The sequence below is a fragment of the Topomyia yanbarensis genome, chromosome 3, assembly GCF_030247195.1.
Source record: "Topomyia yanbarensis strain Yona2022 chromosome 3, ASM3024719v1, whole genome shotgun sequence".
NCBI lineage: Eukaryota > Metazoa > Arthropoda > Insecta > Diptera > Culicidae > Topomyia > Topomyia yanbarensis.
The window spans coordinates 178,869,821-178,897,263 of record NC_080672.1 but is presented as its reverse complement, the minus strand read 5'-3'; the positions used below and the strand labels follow the sequence as shown (position 1 = coordinate 178,897,263).

Genomic DNA, 27,443 nt, shown 5'->3' with positions numbered 1-27,443 from the left:
AAATCAATAGTTTTGGACATTTTCAATGCACAGGGGGAGGGGGGTCCGCTGATGCATCAAAATGGAATTTTTTTCAACTTTTTGGGAAAGTGTTTTATATTGAAAGGCAAGTTGAGGGCTGTTGAAAATCAATAGTTTTGGACATTTTCAATGCACAGGGGGAGGGGGGTCCGCCGATGCATCAAAATGGAATTTTTTTTCAACTTTTTGGGAAAGTGTTTTATATTGAAAGGCAAGTTGAGGGCTGTTGAAAATCAATAGTTTTGGACATTTTCAAAACTTTGATGTGTCAAAGTGGAATTTTTTTCAATTTTTTGGGAAAGTGTTTTATATTGAAGGACAAGTTGACGGCTGTTGAAAATCAAAAGTTTTGGACATTTTCAATATACAGGGGGGTCCGCCGATGTGTCAAAATGGAATTTTTTCAACTTTTTAGGAGTGTTTTATAGTAAAGGGCAAGTTGAGGGCTGTTGAAAAACAATAGTTTTGGACATTTTCAATGCACAGGAGGCTCTGTCGAAGTATCTAATTGGGAATGTTTTTAACTTTTTGGGTAAGTGTTTTATAGTGAAGGGCAAGTTGTTGGCAGATAAAAATCAATTGTTGACATTTTAAATGAGCTTGGGGTCTGTCAATGTATTACAAATATTAAATAGTAGGGGCTTTTGATAAATGTTTAAGTAAAGGAGACAGACCTGGAACAAATTTTCAAAGTAGATTTGTTTTTAAAAAGATGATTTTTTCACTGTGTGAAGGACGAGGTTCTATAATTGGCAATATATATATATATATATATATATATATATATATATATATATATATATATATATATATATATATATATATATATATATATATATATATATATATATATATATATATATATATATATATATATATATATATATATATATATATATATATATATATATATATATATATATATATATATATATATATATATATATATATATATATATATATATATATATATATATATATATATATATATATATATATATATATATATATATATATATATATATATATATATATATATATATATATATATATATATATATATATATATATATATATATATATATATATATATATATATATATATATATATATATATATATATATATATATATATATATATATATATATATATATAGAGTAAAGCCATGTCAAGTGATCCTCGAATTTTTTGCAAAATCGCCGATCTTCATGAGGTATATTTTAACGTGATAAACCTAATTAGATCCCGGCAGTTCTTCATAACATATAAAGCAATCCACAGGTCAAGTATATAACAGATCCGTTGTTCTTCATAATAATTCATTTCAATACAATAAATATGTCTTTTCAATAATATCACCACAAAAAAGGTGTTCTTACTTTTTACATGAAATATTTGAGCATATTTCATTTATAATTCAATAGAGATACGAAGAGTTTAAATAACGCACGTTGAATGTCTCTTCTCAAAATTTTCATCCTCAAGCATCCATATTATCCAATATCCAATATATTGAATTTCCTTAATTATAGTGTATATAAAAACTCTGAGTAGAACTGAATTCAATTGGAGTTGATATAGTTTTTAATTTTGGTCGCCTGCCTACCCATAGTTCAACGTTTCGGAGGGATCCTTTTATCTTGAGGGTGTGAACATTTTAAAATAGTAAAAATAGTTATAGATAGCGGGAGAGATTTGGCCCGATCGAGGAGAGGGAGAGGTGTACGATCTGCTTATAGACATTAGGGGTCGATAGGTTAATTAGTAGGTATTGGAGCCTGTGGCGGTGATTACGATACTGTCGGGAATATGTGATGGCATCATCACGGTTCCTCGATGGCGGAGTGGTTAACACACCTAACTAGAGACTGGGAGATAGCAGGTTTGATGCCTGCTAAAGGGCATATCTTTTCTCAGTGCCTCCAACCAAAAGGTGAATTTTCAAAAGGTCATTCTTTCTCTGTCTGTTTTCCTGTAGACACGTTCCTAAAAATCCATGAAAATGGAAAAACATAGACTTATGTCAAATGGGATTCATCCCATCTGTCAAATTTTCGTTTATACTACCATCTGTTCCGTACCAAGACGATAATTACACATACTTTTGCTCTATTGAAACATTTCATTGCTCAGTCTGCTAGTGATGTGCGCGGGGTTCCTTTATGTAAGCTTTCCGATAAATTAAATGTTTCCGTTTAAAATTAATTTCAACCACACTTAATGATATTACAGTGTAGAGTAGCGTGTTGCGTTTTGAGATTCAATGTTCAAAATCACTTGACTATGATATTATTGTAATCGTTGTAAGTAATTCTGTACTGATTGTAGATCTGTGATTGTTATATGTCATCAAGTTGTTAATTGTAGTTTTGCCCTGAAGATGAAGGCGTAGGCCTTTGAAACGTAGGCGATAGACAAAATAAAATAACATTTGCTAAAACCGTGACCAATGGCTTTTGGTCACGGTTTTAGCAAATGTTATTTTATTTTGTCTATCGACTACGTTTCAAAGGTCTACGCCTTCATCTTCAGGGCAAAACTACAATTAACAACTTGATGACATATAACAATCACAGATCTACAATCAGTACAGAATTACTTACAACGATTACAATAATATCATAGTCAAGTGATTTTGAACATTGAATCTCAAAACGCAACACGCTACTCTACACTGTAATATCATTAAGTTTGGTTGAAATTAATTTTAAACGGAAACATTTAATTTATCGGAAAGCTTACATAAAGAAACCCCGCGCACATCACTAGCAGACTGAGCAATGAAATGTTTCAATAGAGCAAAAGTATGTGTAATTATCGTCTTGGTACGGAACAGATGGTAGTATAAACGAAAATTTGACAGATGGGATGAATCCCATTTGACATAAGTCTATGTTTTTCCATTTTCATGGATTTTTAGGAACGTGTCTACAGGAAAACAGACAGAGAAAGAATGACCTTTTGAAAATTCACCTTTTGGTTGGAGGCACTGAGAAAAGATATGCCCTTTAGCAGGAATCAAACCTGCTATCTCCCAGTCTCTAGTTAGGTGTGTTAACCACTCCGCCATCGAGGAACCGTGATGATGCCATCACATATTCCCGACAGTATCGTAATCACCGCCACAGGCTCCAATACCTACTAATTAACCTATCGACCCCTAATGTCTCCTATAAGCAGATCGTACACCTCTCCCTCTCCTCGATCGGGCCAAATCTCTCCCGTTATCTATAACTATTTTTACTATTTTAAAATGTTCACACCCTCAAGATAAAAGGATCCCTCCGAAACGTTGAACTATGGGTAGACAGGCGACCAAAATTAAAAACTATATCAACTCCAATTGAATTCAGTTCTACTCAGAGTTTTTATATACACTATAATTAAGGAAATTCAATATATTGGATATTGGATAATATGGATGCTTGAGGATGAAAATTTTGAGAAGAGACATTCAACGTGCGTTATTTAAACTCTCCGTATCTCTATTGAATTATAAATGAAATATGCTCAAATATTTCATGTAAAAAGTAAGAACACCTTTTTTGTGGTGATATTATTGAAAAGACATATTTATTGTATTGAAATGAATTATTATGAAGAACGGATCTGTTATATACTTGACCTGTGGATTGTTTTATATGTTATGAAGAACTGCCGGGATCTAATTAGGTTTATCACGTTACTGGTAATGAGACCAGCTCTTTAATAATCTCTGCTTCTATATATAAAGTTCTGTAAAGCTGTGTGCTCTCTCATGCTGAGAGATACTTTCTGAAAGTGTTTGGATTAACTGTTCGAAACGGTACATTACAATTCTTTCCCTTTTCGTTTCAGGTCACAGGTATTATTTTGAATAAACTATTCTACAAATATTTTTAAAACATTATTCGAGAGTATACAATATAATCTTAATTAATCAAGCACGTATACAAAAAAATCTATTTTGAACATTTCGATAATTTCTTCAATATCTCTTCTGTAGTAATTTTATTATAACAACGTTTCTGCTTTCTTCGATCGCGATCTACTCCGCGTGATGACTGGACTTCGCGAGCGCCACTGAATTGGTTTTAGACGTTTTCGCTCGATTGTAGCTGAATCTGCCAAAACTGGCAAATTTTCTTCTGAGCAAGATGATTCCCTCGGACGTTTAATTCGTTGCATTGATACACTTATCATTGTTGTCTTATTTTTCCTTTGCATCAGTTTAAATTGACTCCTGTGTGCGTTGGTCATTGATCTGCCAAAGGAAACACAAAAAACATTTGTCGAAATTCTTTTTACGAAAGTTGCCTCAATCTATTTTTGAATTTCATTTTTGTTGGGATTTTTATATAGTATTTTATCACCCGAGGTTAAATTGGAAAATGGATCTGGCGTAGGCGCATTGCATTCAGTAACTGTAACCGCCTGTTCGCCCGAATGTTTGTCCCGTGGGTTGGCTAAATAATTTTTATAGCTACTTTTGGGATGTAATAAATCTAATAGAATTTTAGGTTTATAGCTTAAAACTTTTTCAGAAGGTAAACTATCGTTCAAAGAAGTATAAGTATTGCGGTAAATAACTAGAAAGTAAGCTTTTCGATCTTCGATTGGTAGAGATCTCGTCTGAGGGTCTAAAATGATTTTTTTAAAAACGTTTTTAACCACCCGCACCATTCGTTCTGCTTGGTCGTTGCTTCTAGGGTTGTAAGGTGGACTTTTCAAAACAACAATTCCTTGTCTCTCCATAAATGAGACAAAAGCTATCGAATTGAACGGAGGGCCCCCATCTGTGACTAGTAGGGGAATTATGGTTAAAACCGACACCTTAAGCTTAATAAGCTTAATAATTATAATTTCTACGCAGAATTCTTCTTCAGAAAATTCTTAACAAGACTTAATTTTGTCAGCGCTTCAAAAAATTTATTTCATTAAAAATTATTGGTTGCAAAACTTGGAAAGCAAAGTGACATTTTTAGGCACTGCGGTTAAAACCGACAACCCATAGCTGTAAGACTGACACCCCCTTTAATTTATTTTCTCTCCACTTTATTAAAATGTTTGTATTTTTTAAAAATGTGGATGTATGCGTGAGTAATACAGTGTGAGTATGTGAGATACAAATATGTGCTTTTCGTAGCTTCGTAGTGAGGAGGAGAGAGTTCGAAAGCGTAGTGCTATAAAAAAAGAGTATTTTATGATATAGGATTACATATTTCTTGATAAGGGTATTTCCAAATAATCCTTACGCACATCATTGCAACCTTCAGTGTCATTTTATTTCGTAAGAGAAGATTTGCAAGTGTTCTACATTTTGCTAATCGGATTCATTCAGTTATAAGTGACGCATACTTCTTAGTAAAACGACCTTTTCCAGCCATGATTTTTCGAATTATAATCATCAACGATCTACCAGGTTATACAAAAGATCATTGTCTCATTTTGATAAAGTATATCTGTGACAAACCAAGAGAACACTAGAACTTCGGTTTGAGAAGCTTTTTGCAAAAATAGCAAAAGCTTCGATAGAATCTGATAAGCAAAAATACCAATTTTTGATTATCAAAGAGACTTTTAAGAAATAAACACAATAAAAGTATTTCTGTGTATTTCTGCTATTACTATAGTGTGCTAACAGTGTAATTGAAGTGTCACAAAGATCCCCAGCCTTTTGTAAAGAACCGCAGGTAACAGTGGCGTAGCCAGGGGGGGTTTTGGGGGTTAAACCCCCCCCCCCCCAAACCAAAATTAATCGGATTGAAAAAAAAATTGATGCTGACGAATTTAATTTAATATTCCACAAAATATTTTTGGAAAAATATTCTCATGATCACTACATTGAGAACTGTGTTTAAAGCGTCATGAGAACTTTTGGAAAATTGTGGGAAGGGGATCTTGTAACATATCTCTTAGCCAAAATCCCATAGTTTTCAAATTACTTCAATGTAAAATAAAATAACTGTTTGAATTATTATGAGCTCTTTTTTGGAAAGATGCTTCAAAATATGGATTAGAGACAATTTTTCGAATGGGAATCTAAATTTGAATAGGTTGATTGCATATAAAACATAAGCTTGTTTACCGAAAACTTACATACATTTCAACATTTGCTGAAAATGTATTTTTTAGATTGTGTAGAGTTTAGACAACAATTCAATATGGTTAACAACAAGAATAACATTTCAGAAACTAGTTGAAAGCTGATGTAATTTTGTCTCTAGCAGGTCAGGATCGGTTTTATGAGCATTGGATTTTTGTTGTATTATCAACTATATGAATAGCCTCTTAGCAGGATGCAATGAAAGGCGTACTAAAATTTTGTGTGCTACGTACTAGTACTGCAAGTTGTGAGGTTGACTAATGAAGAAAAGTAAAATTAATGCTCGATAAATTTTTAACGGTCACGATCACATTCATTCGAAACTGCCAAATTTCGATGTTGGATGTAACATTGAAGAATTTCAAAACGTAAAACTGTTCATCTGCTGATAGAATAATTTTGACGGTTAATCCTCCTAGAAGTAATTATAGACAAGAATTAGTCTTCAACCAAATTTGGGTCGAGACTTAATGTCTCCAGCAAAGTTTTCGAAAGTGCTATTTCAAACAACTTTGTCAAAGACATAAATATCCCACATATTCAGAGTATCGAAATATAGTAGTAGAAAACCTTTACAACAAGCTATTCTGAAATTACTGTATTTGATAAATCTCTTCTGCGTTAATTAATTAATAAATTCACATTGCGTTCAAGGTGCCTTTGAAGCTTACAAAAAAAAATAAGGGAACTGGATTTAAAACAAATAATTCCCAGATATTAAAAGGACTCAAAAACACAAAGAGTGATTCCATTTTCAGGAGCTAGCATCAATTCGGCGCTAGCTTAGTCCGCCCACTAAGTTAGTGTCGGATTTTGATGAGATGAAGTCGAAACGCAAGTTTCAGTTCCATCCATCCATAATTTAGTTATAGGTTTTGTGTTCTCAACTCGCAATGATTGTTTCAAACAATTTTATCCGTAGCGCAGAAAAAAATAGTTTTCACCTAAATTTTTCTTCATTAAGAAGAAATATAGCAGGCCCAGTCCATTTAAATCCCTATATGTTGAATTCATGTAGCCTTCATATTTTCAACAAAATTGTTTGAAATGACATTATCAAAAACTTTGCGAAATGTCTCTTAATATTTTTGAAAAATTAATTCACCATAATTACTAGGGTGGGGCATTGTTATATGGAAAAACGTAATCATAACCTAATCAATCGAGCACAGCACTTTTTTGGTTTCATTTGTGGTCCCAAACAACTGTGCAAAATTTGGGGTCGATTGGATTTGACCCGGCGTAGCGCATTGCGTTTGAAATTTGTATGGAAATTAGTATGGGAAAACCTACTTTTTTGCTTTTTCAATTTTACATACTACAATTCTTCCTGCAGTATACCAACAGTTAGATAGAAGTGTAGTCCAGGATATGCTGAACAACTTTGCCGAAGGATGCATGGTGCTAGAATGTCTCTACAACAAGTTATAGCTGTTCAAAGTTTGATAGATCGAATTAATTGCCAAAAATCATTTTTTTGCCAACACTGCGGGTGTACCAATGATATTTCATATAGCATACCAAAATAACATCATATACTTTAGATTTACCACATTGGTATGTTTGGATGAATTATTCAAAAGACTTAGCTCAATTTCATGGGCATATGTAGTTTATCAATAGGGCGTAGTGAGGGGAGAGGGAGGGGGGGAGGCTTCAACATATAGAAATTCTAACTGAAATAACTGAAATCTTGTCGAGTTGAAATGGTCAGATGAATTATTTTAAAACATTTGCACAATGTCCTATGCATAATAGTAACGATGAAACGAAACATACTGTATCTCTCTGCATTGACTTTGTATCAATGGAAGTAAAGTTGCAGACTGAATCAACTGATGTCGAGTTGATATGTCAGAGGAATGCATTAATTATATTTCAGTTTAATACGCACTATGATTTGATAGGATGGTCTTTTCGATGTTGTTCGATCACCTGAAGTAAAAATTGCTGTTGAACTGGGGCTCTTACGGATTGTGTAAATGTTGTAAAATAATTCATCCGAACATTCAAACTCGATAAGATTTCAGTTATTTCAGTTCAAATTTCCATATTTAAAAGTCTTCCCCCCTTCTCTCCCCTCACTACGCCCTATTGATAAACTACCTATGCCCATGAAATTGAGCTAAGTCTTTTGAATAATTCATCCAAACATACCAATGTGGTAAATCTAAAGTATATGATGTTATTTTGGTATGCTATATGAAATATCATTGGTACACCCGCAGTGTTGGCAAAAAAATGATTTTTGGCAATTAATTCGATCTATCAAACTTTGAACAGCTATAACTTGTTGTAGAGACATTCTAGCACCATGCATCCTTCGGCAAAGTTGTTCAGCATATCCTGGACTACACTTCTATCTAATTGTTGGTATACTGCAGGAAGAATTGTAGTATGTAAAATTGAAAAAGCAAAAAAGTAGGTTTTCCCATACTAATTTCCATACAAATTTCAAACGCAATGCGCTACGCCGGGTCAAATCCAATCGACCCCAAATTTTGCACAGTTGTTTGGGACCCCAAATGGAACCAAAAAAGTGCTGTGCTGAAAAAACGATCATTTTGCCCCACCCTAATAATTACCTCTATGAGAGTTAATCACTAAAATTTCTATATCAAAGCAGGCGCTGTTTTATGTTGATAACTTCCCGAAGTTGTCAAACTTTCAAAGTCAAGGATTATTATATTAGGTGATCTTGAACGTTGAAATTTTTTTAGATCATTTATCCCACTTTAAAAGATCGCAATTTTTGACTTCATTGACATATTATACAAGAAAATAATATATAGATGTTTGAAAACTGTTCCATTTTGATCCTTCTTGTTTGTAGACTGGAATGACATCTGTTAGACTACTTATGTTTTTGAGTTTTCGATAATTTATCAAACTCATATTAAATTTTAGCATTTTTTCAAAAAATTTGCGATTTTCATCAAAACCCCCTTCAAACCTAATTTCTGGCCATGCCACTGGCAGGTAAGCACAACCATCTTAACAGCGTGTTGGTTTTACTCTAACCAAAGGGTGTCGGTTTTACCCCAACAGCGCATATTTTTTTTAAAAAAAAGCGATTAAAAATATTGATTTTCTCAATCTCGTCTTCAATGCACTCAGTTGATCATAGGAAAGGCCGATAACAGTAGGTACTGAAAAATGTGGTGATTTGAAAAGCTTTTGTTCGGTTAAAACCTTAAAATCTACCAACAAAATTTTACATCCAGACTAGTATGAAAGCTGCTGTCGTATGTTTTGTTTATTTTTATGACATTCGATGTACTAACGTAAATCCAATTTGTCTTCAAATGCTCTCCATAATCATACTAATAATAAAGTGTCATTATGAAATTGAATAAAAATTTGATTTCTAGGGAAAGTTATGGGATGTCAGTTTTACCCACAGTGTCGGTTTTTCCCAAAATTCCCCTACGTCAGGAAGGCCAAATCTAGAGAATATAATTGTAAATTTCCTAATAATTTTGATCGCATCCGTACCGTAAAGCATTAGTTCTATTTTAAGCCACTTAGAATAGCTATCCACCACTAGTAAAAAACATTTCTGATCAAAATAGAAAAAATCAGCATGTAATCTGCTGAATGGGCGTGTTGTTGGTATCCACGACGAAAAGCAACTTTCTTTTGGAGTTGAAGTTATTTTCCTACACGATTGACATTGCTTGACAAACTGTTCTATATCTGCGTTGATTCCTAACCAAAAGGAACACCGTCTAGCCATCTGCTTCATCTTCACAATGCCACCATGGTTGGCATGCAAGAGATTCAGAATGTGACTACGCATGGAAAATGGAATGAATACCCTATCTTGATATAGCAAACATCCATTCGATTCTTCTAAATAGTCCTTTAGAGAATGAATGGTTTGCCATGATTTGTCAAATCTTTGTGGCCAACCGTTTTTTTAAATTGCTTGATTTTTGAAAGCAGTTGATCTTTCTCGGTCTCTCTGGCTATTGATGTATAATCAAAAGGAATGTCATTGAAAAAATTGATACTTTTAATTTCTCCGGTGTCCAAACTTTTTGGAACTTGTTGACTCAGTGGAAAACGAGAGCAAAAGTCGGCGTTTCCCATCTGAGATGCTGGTCTGTATTGAATATCAAACTGGTATATGGATAACTCCATTACGTATCGTTGAAGTCTCGTCACGCACAACTGATTTTTCCCTTCTTTCCCGAAAATTCCCAACAAAGGCTTATGGTCTGTATATATAATAAACTTCTGCCCAAACAAATACTTATGGAACTTTTTGACCGTGCACACCAATGCCAATACCTCCAAATGTAAGATGGGGTAAGATTTTTGAGCTGTATTTAAAGAAAAAGAAGTGAAACTAATTGGTCTTTCCTAGCCATCAATCACGTGCGCTATAACTCCTCCGAGACCATAATTGCAAGCATCCGAAACAATTACAATCGGTTTCGATGGATCGTAAAATTCCAACAAATCCGCTTGCATCATAACTTCCTTACTATTCACAAATGCTTCTTGGCAGTTATCTCTCCAAATGGTTCACATTCTTTTTGAGAAGGTCGTACAATGGTTTAAGTTTGGTTGATAAATGTGCTATAAATTTCCCGTAGGAGTTCAACAAACCAAGATATGCTTTTAATTCTGAAACGTTGGTTGGGGTTTTGGCTTTTTTAATCGTTGATATTTTTTCTGGTGATGGTAAAAGACCTCTTTCGGTTATTAAATGTCCTAAATACGGCAATGATACAACAAAAAACTTATATTTCGCAAAGTTCACTTTTATATTAGCTTTGTTCAGTCTATCGAGAACTTGCAGCAATTTTTCCTCGCAATCTTTTCTAGTTTTTCCAGCAATCAGCACATCGTTGAAATAACAGCACACATATTCTAATCCACCTAAAATTTGGTCCATAATTTGCTGGAATATGGATGCGCTAGAGGACGCTCCCTGCGGTAAACGATTGTACGTATATAACCCTTTGATGGTATTTATGACCATAAATTTACGAGATCGAAAAGACAACTGAAGTTGTGTATACACCCCTGTCAGATCCAGGGAACAAAACACCTTGCAACCCGAGATTGATGCAAAAATATCCTGTGCTAAATGAAGAGGGTAGGTATTGGGTATGATAACTTTGTTAATAGATACCTTACAGTCGATAACCAGCCTGATCTCTTTGTCCTTCTTAAGAACAATGACCACTGGTGAAGCCCATTCACTCACATCGACTGGTGAAATTATTTTCTGCTTCTCCAACTGTTCTAGATGATTTTTGACTTTCTCCCTCAGTTTGTACGGTACATCATACGCTTTATTAAATATCGGTTGTTCCTCCTTTAAAGTCAAATCAGCCTCAAACCCTATAATAGGTTTTGATAAGTCTCTCTCGAAAACATTTGGAAATTTTGATTTTATTGTACCTATATCATAGTCATGCTGTTTACTGACATTCATACTGTTTACCGCCATCGAACTGAAAAACGTGCGTCTCCAGCCAGGATAAAAAATATCTAACCAGTTTCTCCCCAGCAAAGGAGTGAGACTATGCCTGCCGTCCAGCACAATCAACCCCACCTGATTCTCAATCTCATTCAGCTTCACACGTACTAAAATCTTCCCGAAAATATTCAATGGTTCCCCGTTTGCGACTACCAATTTACTATGGCAGCTTGTGATAGGCAATTTGAAAAACTGAGATATATATATATATATATATATATATATATATATATATATATATATATATATATATATATATATATATATATATATATATATATATATATATATATATATATATATATATATATATATATATATATATATATATATATATATATATATATATATATATATATATATATATATATATATATATATATATATATATATATATATATATATATATATATATATATATATATATATATATATATATATATATATATATATATATATATATATATATATATATATATATATTTATATTGCTTTGCTGCTAACTGTTACAGCTGAACCACAATCAATTTCCATCTTAAGATTTATACCTTCTAAACAAGCTCTCACAAAACACGGATCGCTGATATGATTCACCGACGATATCATCATGCAAGGGTAAACATCCACCAGCAACTCATCGGTATTTTGATGACTTTTTGTTGCGGGAGAGTAAAGCGACGCGCTGTGACACCAGTGTGCAACATAAACAAAGCTTGATTATGTTGCGCGAAAGATCATCACATCAGACAGCTCAACAATCCATCGTACGGTGAGGGCCGATGATTTGGCCAACAAACGGCATCGAGAGGAAAGAGACTTTTAACGTACACATACCAATACACCAGTTATTTGGCATGTGCTAGTATTGAATTGCTGGTGAATAAGTTTCACTTCTGTGATTAGCACTGCGTGTCAGTCGAGTGAGCAGTTTAGAAACTGATTGGACTTGCGCCTGTCGTTATTTCTTATTTTCTGCTTGGGCAACTTATGCACATCTTATGTACATTTTAGTTAATAAACTGCTTATCCTAAACACTAGTAGCGCACGCTGAAAATAGGAGAATAAACAAAGAACAAGTTCACTATATCGCTTTTCAATTGCAACTCTTCCTTGCTTTATGGACTATACTTTAAATGCAGCTAGTTATATAGCTGTTTATGAGTGTTTTTCGTGTTGGGTCTACTAAAAAGGTCTATATGTACTCGTCTCGATGCTTCAGGCATTAATTAGGGTGAAACCAAAATTGTTATCGGCATTTATATTTAAGTTTGATTCGGTGGTAAGTAGTTTCTTCAAAATCGTGCTTTTAAAGATTCAACATTTGAATATCTCATCTTCAGTTCGGTGTTTTCCGCACAGCTGAACGGTCAGTTAATTTTTTCAATTGATAGCTCAACAACGTGGCTTCAATTTACTGATTTTCAGTGATATATTTTCCGAGTTTCAGCAACACAAACGGCACTTGTACTGAGATCTTGGTTGGCTTAGTGCTCGACTGCGTAAAACTTGGTAAAAAGTTGCGGAAAAACTGAGAGTCGGTAGAACAAACTTAATGGTGTAGCCTACAATCTGTTTATTTCGTTGACGTTGGAAAATGGTTGTATATTTTTATGAATATATAAGGTAATAAGCAGATTTTCTCCTAGTTTCTATTATCACCCTATCTGTTAGATCAGAAAAGCACCTAAGCCTAAACAAACAGCATATTTACTGTTGGAAAATAATTCAAACAATAATACGTTCAATGTTGCTGCTGTATACCAATCACTTAAGGGACCATAGATGTTTTTCTACGTTTTCTGACCCATCTTAAAAAAAATCATCGAACACGAGAATGTAAAATATATTGATGTCTCATGCGTAATTAAAAACACTTTAGTGTTTGAATACTATATTTAGCGACTCTTCGGTACCTTGAAGTTGTTTAGGCAAAACAGATGAAAAGCGCAATAGTTGCAATGCGAATTTTGAAAATACTTTCGAGAGTCCACAGAGTTCCAAAACAAAGAATAAGCCAGCGGTCACTGCTTGATGAATTTAAAATTCACAAATTTTGCATTAAATGCGGTGTTGTTTTTGTCGAATGGAATTTTTTAAATTTAATTGGAACGAATTGGAATTTGAATTCGAGTTTGTGTAAAATTGTAAATTCATATTCTAGACTTATATGGACCTTAATCAAGTCACCAGTATATATTAATATCAGTAAATCTATTAAAAATGCTTCCGAAAAAAACTCTCTGAGTTTTAATACTGGATTCATGAATTTATCAGTTATACGGATGCTCTGGATCTCCCGGGAGATTCAGATGTAGCTACGAAAGTGAACATTTGAGTGAAAGTTTCAATTTTATTTTAGTTGTGATTTTCTACATGCCTTAAAAATTATTACAAAGGTTTTGAATCAGTTTTATCGATTGACCACATTATCTTTGTACAGTATTACTGAGGCCACACATGATCCACTTCGGCACCGATTCCTGTTGGCCAACCGCATCAAAGACTAATATTTACCAAACTCTGAATTTCTAACAAACAATTTGGTTTCAAAAACATTTAAATATGGCTTAAAATAATTTCGAAATTATTCGTTACAAAAATGTTACACCTAACGAAGGCTAACATTTTTCTCGTTGTTTCACTTCATACAGTTTCGTAGTAAGTAGGGGAAAGTGGTCGGTTGCCGTCACTGGTCGGTTGTCGACAATTGATTCGTAGGTTCTGTACTACAACCAAAATATTTGATGAACAAGTGAAAACCTGCTTAAAAGTTTTTTTGATCATTTGCTTAGTGTTATAGAAAGAAGCAGATCGATCGAAAAAGTATGCCCATAGAATATTTACGAGGTGAATTAATTTTATATTGCGGTTTAAGAATTGAATGCCACCGAAACGTTCGCCACAATTGTTTTTATTCTGCTTTTGAAAAGGTTACTAAATCGGTTGTCGGTTCCCAAACATGGTCGGTTATGTGCACCCCATTTTTGTGGCAAGTGCTTAATTCTCTCTAACCTACATGGGAAAAGCCCATGGGTCGTGTTTTTACCGCTGGGTAGTACTGTATACACTAAATTGTCACGACCAGAGAGACAAGGGGCCATTCATAAACCACGTAGACCAAAATTTGAGAATTTGATTGCTTTGCTTGAAAATCTCTCATCACGGTATTACACTTAAATGAGAGCAATAGGAGCACGTCTTACCTGTGAGGCGATCGTAAGCAAAAAGATGGCCGGTCGAGGTTGCTGCGATCAATGATCAATGTGTATACGAGCAATGCATTAATGGCTCAAAAAATCGTGTTGCTCAAGACATTTAGCTGAATACAATGCGGTCGTCCCGATCTACCATGCCAAACTTTGTAGCGGTAATATTTTATGCTGGCGGCCATTTTGTTTTAGTCTTACGATTGATTATATGCAATTATGCGATGTCATTATGCTAGAACAAAAAGAAAACTATTTGTTTTGTGATTTGAATATAATGTGGTTGTCCCGAACCGTCATGCCTAGTTTTCATTGCGGCAAGGTATTTTTTGCTGATGCGAGAGCTTTTTTTATTCAATTGCGATGTGGCGTACTATAAGGGACCATTCATTTACCACGTGGACAGAAACCTTTTTTCTGACCCCCTCGTGGACTAGTGTGGACAATTCCTAAACCCCTACCCCTCCCTACGGTGTCCATGTGGACTTTCAAAAAAAATGGGTAGTTTCATAAAAATGGGATTTATGAAATTTTCCCATGTGGAAGACTAATATGAAGCAAACCTTATGAAAATCGTTCAAATCTCAACGACTTATGATATTTCAAAGATTCATCACAAAATAACCTTTGTATTCTTGAATTGGTTCGTATTTTCAACCTCTAGCTGTGAAATCCAAAATTAATGTGATTAGATCATGTTACAGAAGATTGCATCAAGTGATTTAAAAAAAAAATCTGATTCTTTTTCGTGCGATTTCTTATGATTTTTTCGATGATAGTTGTCATAGATGTTTTCAATTTTCACACGTGATGCAGACGCACATACTATGCTGTTATAAGTAGAAGTGTGCGCCGCGCCGCCGATTTCAGGTAAAAATCGGCGGCGCGCCGGCGTCACGCCGATGTGCTTACTATTTTTACATGCAATCGTCGGCGCAGCGCAGCGGCGTCGGCGTGGCGCGCACCTCTAGTTATAAGCACTTGGACTATTTAAAAATCTTAAAAATGTTTGAATATAACCGCTCACACCAATGATAATACAAATTTGTTTCATTTTTTTTATAAAAGACAAAAATATGATGACGTGGACATTACCCATACCCCCACCCCCATCCCAATGGACAAGCATGGACTTTCTCGTGACCTCTACCCTTTCCTAAATTGTCTACGTGGTATATGGATGGCCCCTAAGGTGATTTTTGCGAAATATTATATATGCATGCGGCTGTTGAGTTTTTTCTTTGCAGGCTACAAAGCAGCCATTTTCATGACAGGCGATCAAGCAGGAATTTTGCTAGTATGAAAAGGCACGTGGTTTACAAGCTTTCACAATTCTTTTTTTTTCGAGTCGCCATATTGTTTTTGGGAAACCTTTCAGTTTACACGCTTTCACTCTTTCCTTATTTTGGTTATTGCGTGAGGGATTCTAACTGGATTCTTTTTACAATAACCGGCAGGATCGCCAATATAAGAATTTGATTTTGCCAATGCTCAATCTACTATTAAATTTATTCTACATCATTTTCACATCAATTTGAAAACTCGCTTGTTTGGAATTATTATTATTTTTTATTTGTGATCATTTATCATTATTCCCGAAAAGGTGGTGGGAGAGCGGAGTTACTCTTTAGACTCCCCCTCCTTCCCTCTGGCTACGTGACAGCGTGGACTTCAGTCTGATTTGTCCTAATCTTTAGTTAAAATATAGGTTGCCTGAAATTTACTCAATTGCAATGAATGCGATCCGTCAGTGCAATAGTAGTGCGTAATATTCGCACCTGTTTTTCACATAGGTACATATATTGTGCATCTAATGAAGAATAATGTTCAAAATGCCTTCGATGGTAGTTGAAATGAATAAATTTCCTTTTTTTAATGCAAAAGACTTAGATGTTTTTTGAAAAAAAAATTCTAAGTCCTTTGAAATGCAAATAACAAATAAGAATTTTGGCAGTTTATTTTTTGCGTGGATTTCGAAATTACCACGGTTTTTTTTCAAAAATATTCTAAGTCCTTTTGAATGCAAAAGACTTAGAAGATTTTCGGAAAGCTGGAAGAGACGGGTCTGGAAGATTCCTCATGGCCCGCACCTCAACAATATGGACATTTTCGGAATGGTCTTGAAGTAGGTACCAGAAATTGATTTTTGATGCCATTTTTAAATCTAAGATGGCGACTTCCAGTTTAGTGAAATTCGCTATAACCCAATCAGTATGGGAAGTACAAATAGCTTTAATTAAACAGTTGAATTTACTTGAATTTTGGCAATGTGTTTAATTTGAATCAATTAAAACCCCCAACTCACATTACATACATCTCTTTCTTCTCTCACTTCCATTCTCACCACACTCTTCTGGATGCGCACATAAAAATATTTTACATTTCGCTAGTTTATGATTAGATCTTATATTCGAGGATGTTTTGGATGATCGCCCAGATTTTTCATTCGGGAATTTCGGTTAACCGGAAGTCGCCATCTAGAATTTCAAAATGACGTCAAACATCGACATTTGTTGTAGAGAATCTCGCTAAGCCGGAAATCACCATCTTGGATTTCAAAATGGCTTCAAAAATCAATTTTTTATGGACAACCTTGCGTTGAAGATGCTGATTTATTTATTTATTTATTCCTGGCACCTACTCGTTAAGACCATTCCGAAAATACCTATATTGGGTTACAGCGAATTTCGCTAAACCGGAAGTCGCCATCTTGGATTTCAACATGGCATCAAACATAAATTTCGGGCACCTACTCGTAAAGATCATTCCGAAAACATCCTTATCGCATGGGTTATAGCGAATTTCGCTAAACCGGAAGTCGCCATTTTGGGTTTCAAAATGCCGTCAAACATACATTTCTGGCACCTACTCGTCAAGACTATTCCGACAATATCCATATTGCATGGGTTGTAGAGAATTTCGCTAAACCGGAAGTCGCCATCTTGGATTTTAAAATGACACCAACACATCTGGCACCTACTCGTCAAGACCATTCAGAAAATACCCATATTGTTGAGGTGCGGGACATAAGGAGTCCAGACCCGTCTCTTCCATCGTTCCGAAAATCTTCTAAGTCTGTTGCATTCAAAAGGACTAGGCATATTTTTTTACAAAAAACGAGATTATTGCGAAATCCGCGCAAAAAAACCTGCTAAAATTCTTCTAAGTTCTTTGGATTTAAAGGAACTTAGCATTTTTGTAGGAAAAAGTCTAAGTCTTTTGCATTCAAAAGGACTTATTTTTGCAGAAACCGTATTAATTGCGAAATCCGTGCAAAAAAAAACTTTTAAAAATATTCTAAGTCTTGTGTTGAGAGTTTTTTTAGGCGAACTTTCGAATTAACGAAGTTTCTTTACGAGGATTTTCGAAATAACGCGGCTTTTTACGCGGATTTTCTAATTAACGCGGTACGTATCTCCCGCGTAAAAAACCTGAGTGTAATGCATTTTCATTATACATGACATGACAACTATATACAAGAAATCAATATTCGAGTTCTAAAATTTTGTAAAAGAAAAGACCAAATCGATAACTTGAACCAGTAATCAGCGGTTTGAGTTTGGTCGTCTTGATCAGCTGGTAGGAGAAAGAGGATAATGTTCGCATAATGTATAGGAAGGATGCCCATATGATCTAAACACCAAAAATGGTTTGGTTAAAATCTCGATGTTTCATGCATTTTAAAGATATTTGTCATCCCAAATTCAAATTCGATTTCTTAGAATTTTTTAGTTCCTTCTTCTATGGGAATTTCATGTGACCGGACGATTAACAGTTTATATTTCCGGAACCATACAACCGATCCGTACGAAATTTTGTAGCAGGAAAATATACCTTTAATTTGAGGCATTTGTGATAATCGGCCAAACCATCGCCGAGAAACTGATACTAGCAAAAATAACCCGAGAATAGTGAAAAACTGTATTTGAACGCAGCTTGAATTGAATGCCTCATCGTACAACTGCGCGCATCAATTAACAACCATTACCATCCTACCAGATGCGAGCCCAAGAGCACACTGACGCCAAAACTTCGTTGACGGTGGTACACACGTATATGGCACCCCTATCCCATTTGTATTGAACTGACATAAGTCAACATCTCAGCGGGCACACAAATTATGGGCCCCCGTGACAGTTCAAATGGTTCTGCTTGTTTTGCTAGAAGCTCGATTTTCACTTGCCAGATACCGTACGGCATGACTCAATTTTTAGACATTTGTTAAAAAGCGAAAATATTGGATAGCTAATTGAAGAACTGTGTTGTTTTGGACATGTCGGTGAATAACAAAAACTTTACACCATGGTGCACCACCAAATTAAACGAAATCGACTATCACAAAATTGTGTCGAATGAAATCGATTCTGTTTATTGTGGATCGACCCTAACGCGACGTTTTAGATGTTGGCATAGAAATCATGGCGGCGTAGCAGATACCTGGTGGTACACGCATTCTTGAAAGAAGCTTATACAACAGGTAAAAGAAGCGAAAGAGATAGCATGTCTGGGTGCCGACCGCATGTTGTGAGAATGGGAATTTATTTCAGCCAACTGCATGCCCCACCATCATTTCAAGAACGAATGAGAAGCGCGATTGACAGATCTGTATGCGTACCGCGCAGTGCTACCAAAAGTACAGATGTTTCTATAAAGCTGCAGATTATTTGAATTGTATAGGTACAGATTAAAATGATATCTAAGGAAACTACAGCATGGTACATATTTTTGGAGATAAAATGGTAAAACAATAGTTTTATTTGACATTTCTAATACGTAGTAATATTGAGAAAGTGTATATAGGATATATAAATTTACGGAAACTGTTTTTCTTTGGTGTGTAATACAAATGTGTTTTGACTACTCCAAACAAATGTTTTGCTGGCGAATGAACTTATTAACAATAGAACAAATGATTTTTGCACTAAGAACTCAGTGTTTTTTATTTATTATTGACGGAAAAATAAAGCGAGGTTGGAAAGGTTGATGTATAAAACACCCAAATTAACCAAATATTATTCAATTAGCAAAACGTTTGCATTAACTTATAGCTGTAAATTTCGGTACAAATTTTCTGAAAAAGTAGTGCAATTTTTTTATTCCCGGTAAATAATATAAAATGTGGCATCACTGGTACCAGCTTATTTTAGTTTCTCTTTGCCGCTCAGCAGCGAGAGGGGAATGGGTGTCGCAGTTCTCCAACGTGCAAAGTTGCATCCGAAGTTTTGTATCACAACAGAGCAAAACTTTCTCTTTTGCTCACCGAAAAAAATCGCGGCGGCCATGTTTAACTCAACAATTTGGTCATCGATGACCAATTGTTGAGCAATGTTGAATTTCGAAACACGCCTATTATCATCATCGTCTCGCTGTGTAATTTTCAAACGCTTAAAATCATAAGTTTCATCCGAGTGCTCTCTCTGGCAAATAGAATTTACAACTTCGCGCGCTCCCTTCATCCTGCAATAACCTTTAAGGTTCCCCCGCTTTTTACATCGGTTACATATCAAGTGAGCATGGCTATTTGCTGTATCGTACTGATTTTTATAAAAAGAATTGCGAGTATAACCATTTCTGGGGAAATAATTTGCCCTGTCGCCGCTGCGACTACGACTTCGACTGCGATCGTGAAATCTGACAAACGGTCTGCTTTGTGTACTGGATTCACCATGGAACCCAGAAGACTTGTTTCCCAACCTGTGTCTCACCGAAAGAACTCTTTCTGCATCATCTCCGAGAAATTTCGCTATCAAGCCCGCCAACTCGGTTCTCACTACAACCTTCTCTACCTCATCCAACATTACACCGTCCTGCATCAATAATTTCTTTTTTAAATCCTCATCCCGCAAACCCAAAATAATACGATCTTTCACTGCTTCGTCCTTATGATCCCCGAATCCGCAATTTTCCCCCAGCAGTTTTATAACAGGTATATAATTTTGAGCAGATTCCTCAATACCCTGAACTCTGTTGCGGAATTTGTATCGATACATCATATTCGGTTCGCTTTTATCTAAACGGTCCTTCAGTTTGCTCACCATATCGTCGTAACTAATAGTGTTTAAAACTTTTCCTGGGTAGAGCAACTCTTCGAAAATGACCGGTCCGCTTAAGGTAATAAAAAGACTTCTTTTTCTCTCCTCATATACATTATTTAGTTGCGTTCCAAATAATGATTGAAACTAGACCCTCTTACAAAATGGTCAACACTGCCAATCAAGGACATGGTAAATCACAAAATTGTTCTTGGAAATATAATAGAAAGAAAATACAAATTAGAACGACTTACGTGACCTGTAATTTTACTCCTGCTCACCGATTATCAGTTCAGTGAGACGAACTTCACTCACTGCAGCCTGCACTAACAGAGGCTCGATTCTCCGTCAATCCCCTCGTCCAATGAGCGTTTCTCGCCCCACGTATTAGATGCTCACAGAGATGTATAATCGTGTGTCTTTGGCTGATCACGTTGTTGCAATTGTAGATCACCGATTGATTTTTTTTAGACTTTCACGGGACGATCACCGCCTTCGCACAGAATAATCAACGCTTTTCTTTCACGGAACACTTACGAGAACTTTCTATCTGTGCTTGCGAAACAAAATCACTCACTGATTTCACCCGAGTAAAAAAAACTGATCTCACCGTACACTATCAGTAGTCGTTAGTATTATCGTTACACTGAGCACGCTGAATAGCGAATTACAACGATCAAGTGGTGATCAGCGAACCACGCCACACTACAAAATGGTGGTCTAAGCTGGAACCTCGTGTCAGCATGTGATAAAAGGTCACAAAATGGTCGCATGGACGCCAATCAAACAATTGATTTTACTTTTCGAGGCTTATTGCACGCTACCCAGAACAAACTATACAATTTTATAAAGTACTTCACTGGGCGCGAATTATCACTCTCACCAAAAGATTCTGCACGCTTCCACTTTACTATTATCCGAAAAAAACTAAGTTTTCCGAACGTCTCCACTGTTATATACTTGACCTGTGGATTTCTTTATATGCAATGAAGATCTGCCGGGATCTAATTAGGTTTATCACGTTACTGGTAATGAGACCAGCTCTTTATTAATCTCTGCTTTTATATAAAGTTCTGTAAAGCTGTGTGCTCTCTCATGCTGAGAGATACTTTCTGAAAGGGTTTGGATTAACTGTTCGAAACGGTACATTACAGGATCAAAGCCCAAAAATATCCACGAATTAGATCCGAGAAAAGAGGTCTCCCAAAAATTCCACTCTCGATGGGAGATACAAGTAAAACGTTTCTTCTAACTTAATGTTGTCTATTTTTGCTCTATACTAATTACAATTCAATTAATGTTTCAATGGCAGTCACAATTAGTAGAGAGGCGTTGGATAATTCGGCCCACGTTCGATCTGACTACATTTTTGCCATACACATTACTGTGTAACAACAAGTGAACCCGAAGGTACCCTTTTCATGACCAATGTAACTAGAAACATATTGATTAGCTGAATATTAAGACTTGTAATTTCAAGCGTGTCCATCCATTAAAAGCAGTTGTTATGCCCAGTGACACTTTCAATGGCCACTTGCGTTTCCAACAAATTAAATACTTATCCTGAAAATTTGAACCATTTCTTTTCCGTAGTATTGGTTTGTATAGGACTCATTTATTTATATTTCCTCAACGAGAATTCCGAACGAAACAATATGCAAGTTATAAGGATGACTGGAAAGAGACTGAATTATAATGCGCGACTTTTGTGCTCTCGACATAGCTTAGACACTTCCCACCAATTACTACAATGCAAATGAATTCTGCACAAAAATGTTTTTTCTGGGAATATGTGACCAAAAACTTTTAATTCCAAAACAAATTGAACATTCCAGGTTCCTGATTACTAATTAAGGTCCATCAATAAAGTAGAAACATCAGATAATCTTAAACGACGCCGTCAAGAAAACAACAACGAAAACGACAAAGTGGAAACAAAAAAGAATGAAAACCCTAGAACGTTCATTGCATATTATGAGAAATGACTACTCAGATGATGGAATTTAAAAAAAAAATAATAACTTTCTGATATAATAGCTCTCAAATTCGTACAATCCGGTTCGTTTATTTACTTTATTCAAAACTGGTTTTTAATGTTATTCTAAATAGTCATTTTCTTCAGTTTCTTCATTTCATTGATTGCATTCGTCTTGTTTATTCCTTTTTAATATTTGACTAATCTTGAGTATATGATTTTTGCATTTTAATTATTTATTTCAATCAGCTTTCTTTTCGTTCATTTTGTTCAATTGGATCACTTTATTTTTTGTGCATTTTATTTATATTGATTTGATTCATTTAATTTGATTCATTTGATTCATTTGATTCATTTATTTCATTTGATTCATTTGAATCATTTGATTCATTTGATTGAGTTGATTCATTTGATTCATTTGATTCATTTGATTCATTCGATTCATTTGATTCATTTGAATCATTTGATTCATCTGATTCATTTGATTCATTTGATTCATTTGATTCATTTGATTCATTTGATTCATTTGATTCATTTGATTCATTTGATTCATTTGATTCATTTGATTCATTTGATTCATTTGATTCATTTGATTCATTTGAATCATTTGATTCATTTGATTCATTTGATTCATTTGATTCATTTGATTCATGTGATTCATTTGATTCTTTTGATTCCTTTGGTTCTTTTGATTCATTTGATTCTTTTGGTTCATTTGATTCATTTGATTCATTTGATTCATTTGATTCATTTGATTCATTTGATTCATTTGATTCTTTTGATTCATTTGATTCATTTGATTTATTTGATTCATTTGATTCATTTGATTCGTTTGGTTCATTTGATTCATTTGATTCATTTGATTCACTTGAACGAGTTCTGCAAGCTATTGAGTGATCCAACAGTGATATGTGAAAGAAATGTCTCATCTCACTGCTAGGTGGATTATGTTGGTTTTATTTTTATATATACCTATTTATTTCCCCGTCCCCGCCATATACTGTACAGATAACTTGATGCTATTGTTAGTATAAATTTTAATCAGCATCCAACGAGCTTCAAATTCAGCGTATCTCTCATCAAAGCCAATAAACAAACATTAGGGGAGAGTGGGTACGCTTGATCCCACTTTTGTTTTTTCTCATAACTTTTCAATGAAATAAGAATTTCAATTGCAAAATACGCCATCTTGTAGTCAATTCGAATTGTAAGAGCTATGGATAATATATAAATCCGAATACTATGTCCTGTCAGTAATATGAACAATTTTGAAAATCATGCCAAAGGCTTTTGTAAAAACGTGTAATGACTTGATCCCCCGCCTACTAGGGCTAAATAAACAAAGCACACTATGACCTATAGACACGAAAGTTCAGCTAATCATTTATCCTGACAAATTGATTAATAAGACTAGCTTTTTAGATGCATGGCAAACTTTAACCACAGTAGAAAGTCAAGACAAGTATTTGCGGTAAATCAGTGTTGTTAAACTGGCTTTTTCATGAGGTGAACAAAATTTTATTTGCATGTATTGTGAATTTTTTTTCGAAAAACTTGTTTTTTCCAGTCAAAAGTACTTAGAAAGTAATCGTACTTGAAAATATTCATAAATAATTAGTTCGACGATTTCATACAACCATTCAAAAAATTTGTGGAAAGATCTTCGAGATGGATTTAAACACATATTTTCTAAAATATTATATAACTTCCAACAAAATGTAATGCATCAGATTTGTTTTTTAACATCATAAACGACCAAATACTTCATTTTCTTTTTATATTGTGATAACTTTATGCGTATAGATTATACGCATATGGCCAGGGAATCAAATATCCCCAAGGATCAAGTGTCCTCACTCTCCCCTATGTTCTCAATATCAATAGATATTAAATTGCAGCTCTAAGTGCAACGGTAGCTTTAAGCTTATGTCCTAGTCTATACCTATTCATTTTTTCTACACAAACACTATCATTAGATCTTTTCGTTTCTTATGTATCGTGTTCCGAGAATGAAAATGGATATGCAAAACATATTTTTTATTTTCAAAGATGCAGTCACTATGAACGGAAAAAGCACTAAATAACCTTTTTTTTAAATCAACTTCTCAGAAATCGTGACTATTAATTTTCTCCGCTTTTCAGGTATGTGAAGCGGCTTTTTGTAGGAAGCCGTATTTGGAAGTTCACATGCGAACACATACAGGTAACGCCGAATGATAAAGCTGAATAAGAAACTTCAATTGATACTAATTTGTGTGAAATTTCAGGTGAAAGGCCCTTTTCTTGTGAAGTGTGCCTGAAGCGGTTCAGCCAAAAATCATCATTGAATACACATAAGAAAATTCATTTGAGTAAGTATTCACAGGACGACTTCGCCACTTTTATTTGCATATTTCCAAAAGGTGTTATAACTTAAAGGTATAGAAATTGAAGATTCAATTTATACACGACAGAGCCAGAGTCCGAAAACCCCACAAAAAAGGATTATTGTGTAAATTAGATTTCATAACTGATTAAACTGCCGCTCTACGCGACATTGTCCATATATAAAGTGGGAATTCTATTGAACATAGTAGCACCGTTTCAGTAAATAAAAATGCGCCTTTTTTAATTGAAACTTACTGTTGGAATACTTTTTGTACTACTACGTGTTGTTTTACTATCAGTATTTTCAATGGATTGTTGCGAGTAAAAATCTGCCAAGTGCGCAAACCATTTTTCGTCGATCGAGCTTTTTCTGTAAATTGTTGTGGACATACAACAGTAAATAAAAAATACAACAAGCACATTGTTTTCTAAGTTATGGCCTTAACCTTTTTTAAAGGAATTTGAAGAATTTGGATTTTATTAAACTTCTCACAATTGGTAACATCAATCATACTCATTTTTAACAATACCATTAAATCATATTTCGAAAATATACGAAAAATGCCACTTCCGAAAACTTTTTTGCTCAATTTTACTCCATTTTTGTATCGATTTTTGTTACACTATGCTATATTTCTCCTTAGTGGAAAACAATTTTTTCTTCATTAGGGGCCATGCATAAATGACGTAGCATTTTGGGGGGTAGGGAGGGTATACCGAATTTGTGACGACGTGTGACGAGAGGGAGGGTAGGGTCAGAAGTTATGCGACGTAGCATTATGTTTAAAACCCATTGTTTAGAGAAAATAATTTAATGATCCTCCATTCCCAAGAGAAATGAATTTAAATTCAAACAAGTTACTTTTGATGCGGTTTTTCATGAGGTAAATTTTACGATTGGCAGAATTTCAATTTCTAGTTCGCAAAAATACGAAAAGATTTTGTATGCGGATTTAACTTGCTACATTAGTTAGCTAATGTTGCTAACTAGTAGACTTAGTTTGGAAGCTGAATTAAATTTTCACTTCGAAATCAACCAAACTAAATTTAGTGATTTAGATGAACGTATGCTTCTTAGAATCATTGGCAGCTACAGGATTGAGAAAACTTCTCTTCATGCTCCCCTTGACATATAAAATTCAAAACAAAACTATCAACACTATATTTGTGATGAAATGGGCTTATTTTGCATGTAATTTGCTGTTATGATGAAAATGTTGATAAAAGTCGTCAAACATTTCGAAAGGACATGTATTTAAAATAATTGAAAAGCATGTAATTTTTTTTCATCACCCGGGCGCTGTGCATGGGACGAGGGGGAGGGGGTAGGTAAATGCTACGTTATTTACGAGGGGGAGGTTAGAATTTTGTGACCAAATTCTACGAGGGGGGAGGGAGGGGTCAAAAATCGCTGAAAAAAGCTACGTCATTTGTGTACGGTCCCTTAAGGAGAAAATTGTTTAAAACCATCTTTACGCGTGAAGAGCGCAAAACCTATTACTAAATTAGTTATGGAAAATCCGTTTCGACTTCGTATCATCAGAATCCGACACTAACTTAGTTAATGGACTAAGCTAGCTTCAAAAACAAAACAATTACAGTTTCTCAGCGAACCCCTAGTCCTGCGCGATATCCCGCAAGGAAAACGTTTTAAATACATTTACGCGTTAAGGGGGCGTCTGGTATAAAGTGTCAATGCAGAGTGTATTTTTTCGGTATATCAACGGTAACACAGCTAACCAAGGGTATTAGAGATGGTTGTGAGATCTACATAAAGGCATTTAATGTCAGTGATATTGCTACCTGTTTTAAGATTCTATTAAATACCAGTTTCCAATTTGAAATTTCATGGACACCCGTCTTACACATAGAAGAATTATGGTTAAAACCGACACCTTAAGCTTAACCTTTTTTCTGAGTTTCCACAAAACAGTTATGGAATTGGCGTGCCGACTTCGTCTTGTCAGAAGCCGTTACTAACTTAATGACAGGACTAAGCGCCGGATTGACGGAGACACAATTTGTATTCCTGAGCAAACCCCTAGTCAATCGAGATGTCCCGCAAGAAAGGGAGCTCATTTTAAGCTGACGAGAGCTAATGACATCGAAACTTTGGCTTAGCAGACTAATGCAAGATATAGTGCATAGTATAGTGCATATTTCTCCTTAGTGGATAACAATTTTAGTAAAAACTATTTTTTGTCTATTGTTTAAAACCACGCAAAGCGTAAAGAATAAAAACCTTAAACTAAACAATTTTC

At 34.8% G+C, this 27,443-nt stretch overlaps 1 protein-coding gene across 9 annotated transcripts in view; it reads left to right on the top strand.

Moving 5' to 3' along the window:
- Positions 1-27,443, top strand: part of LOC131693897 (zinc finger protein OZF-like) — a 411,867-nt gene that overhangs the window by 255,431 nt on the left and 128,993 nt on the right. For all 9 annotated transcript variants that reach the window (XM_058982163.1, XM_058982156.1, XM_058982160.1 and 6 more), the window contains 2 exons: positions 24,958-25,018; positions 25,083-25,166. In XM_058982163.1, coding sequence (XP_058838146.1) covers positions 24,958-25,018; positions 25,083-25,166 — 145 coding nt within the window. The remainder of the gene's footprint in view (positions 1-24,957; positions 25,019-25,082; positions 25,167-27,443) is intronic.